The sequence below is a fragment of the Hyperoodon ampullatus genome, assembly GCF_949752795.1.
Source record: "Hyperoodon ampullatus genome assembly, chromosome: X".
NCBI classification, from domain to species: domain Eukaryota; kingdom Metazoa; phylum Chordata; class Mammalia; order Artiodactyla; family Ziphiidae; genus Hyperoodon; species Hyperoodon ampullatus.
The window spans coordinates 70,571,178-70,572,858 of NC_136913.1; the positions used below are offsets into that span (position 1 = coordinate 70,571,178).

The 1,681-nt window shown below is 34.5% G+C and overlaps 1 protein-coding gene across 1 annotated transcript; it reads left to right on the plus strand.

Moving 5' to 3' along the window:
• Positions 1-323: 323 nt before the first annotated feature.
• LOC307069730 (ATP synthase subunit f, mitochondrial-like) lies at positions 324-656 on the plus strand (the record flags this gene model as incomplete). The annotated part of the gene is made up of 1 exon (XM_079728064.1): positions 324-656. One exon carries the CDS (start codon positions 324-326, stop codon positions 654-656), a length of 333 nt encoding a protein of 110 aa, XP_079584190.1.
• Between the last annotated feature and the right edge of the window lie 1,025 nt (positions 657-1,681).

Consider the following 1,681-nt stretch of genomic DNA (forward strand, 5'->3'; position numbering starts at 1 on the left):
GAACAATAGTAATTTGGTCTTAGTGGGCCATTCCATTTATGAGACAGACATAATTGTGTTACTGGAGCAAGGAGAAGAATGCTGAATGGTTGTGAGAGAAGAAACATGAAGCTGGATTACAGATTTGGATTCAAGTAATAAAATAATCAGCGTTAGAAAGAAATTAATATCTGGAAAAATTCATCTATTTTTTTTTGCATCAGAGAATTCATAGTGGTGAGAAACTCTATGAAGATGAAAAATGTGGGAAGGCCTTTAGTTATGCCTCAAACCTTGCTCAACATGGAAGAGTTCAGATTGGAGCAGACAGCCAGGACTCTAAGATGACATCAGTTGTACCACTGAAGGAGAAGAAGCTCCTGGATATCAAATTAAAGGAGCTGTCTAGCTGGATAATAATGTGGGGTTTCATCCCTAAAGGCATTACTGGAGCGTTTCAAATAGGTTATTACTGGTATTACAACAAGTATTTCAACGTGAAGAAAGGAAGCATCACTGGGCTTTCTATGGTGCTGACAGCTTATGTGATTTTCAACTACTGCTGCTCTTACAAGGAACTTGAACATGAGCAGCCAATGAGTACCACTGAAGAGGGTGCATTCTGTATTCTTGACCATGACATTTGCTGGCCACCCCTGAATCTTTTCATATCCTAACAGAGAATTAACACCCAATTAAAGATGACTGGTTTAAAAAAGTCTCTCTTAGCAACTTTCAAGTATGTAATACAGAATCATTAACAATACTCACCATGCTGTATATTATATCTCCATGACTTATTTATTTTATTATTGGAAAATTGCAGCTTTTGACCACCTTTACCCATTTCATCCACTGCTTCTGGCAACCATCAATCTGTTCTCTTGTATCTATGGCTTCAGTTTTATATTTTTGTTTTTGACTTTTTCTTTTTCTTTTTTTTAAGATTTCACATACAAATGAGATCATACAGTATTGGTATTTGTCCTTCTCTGTCTGACTTCACTTAGTATAATGTCCTCAAGATCCATCCATGTTGTCACAAATGGCAGGATTTCCTTCTTTTATGACTGAATAATATTTTATTGTATATATGCCACATTTTTAAAAAATCCATTAATCTCTTGATGAACCCTTGTTGTTTTCATGTCTTGGCTATTGTAAATAATGCTGTATTGAACATGGGGGTGCAGATATATTTTCAAGATAATGATTCTATTTTCTTTGGATAAACACCAAGAAGTGGAACTGCTGGGTTATACGGTAGTTCTACCTTTAATTTTTTGAGGAACGTCCATACTGTTTTCCATAGTGGCTACACTAATTTACATTCCTTCTAGCAGTACATAAGGGTTCCTTTTTCTCCTCATCCTTGTCAACACTTGTTACTTCTTGCTTTTTGGTAATAGCCATTCTTACAGGTGTAAGGTGATATTTTACTGTAGTTTTGATTTGCATTTCCCTGATGATTAGTGATGTTGAGCACATTTTTTTGTGTGCTTGTTGGTCATTTGTATGTCTTCTTTGGAAAAATGTCTATTCAGAGTCTCTCCCCATTTTTTAACTGGGTTGTTTGTTTGCTTTTCTATTAATTTGCATAAGAGATTAAAAAGTATATGGTGGATTGTAAATCAACTATAATATAAAATAAATTTTTTAAAAAGAAATGTGGAATTATATATAATGGAGTATTACTCAGCTA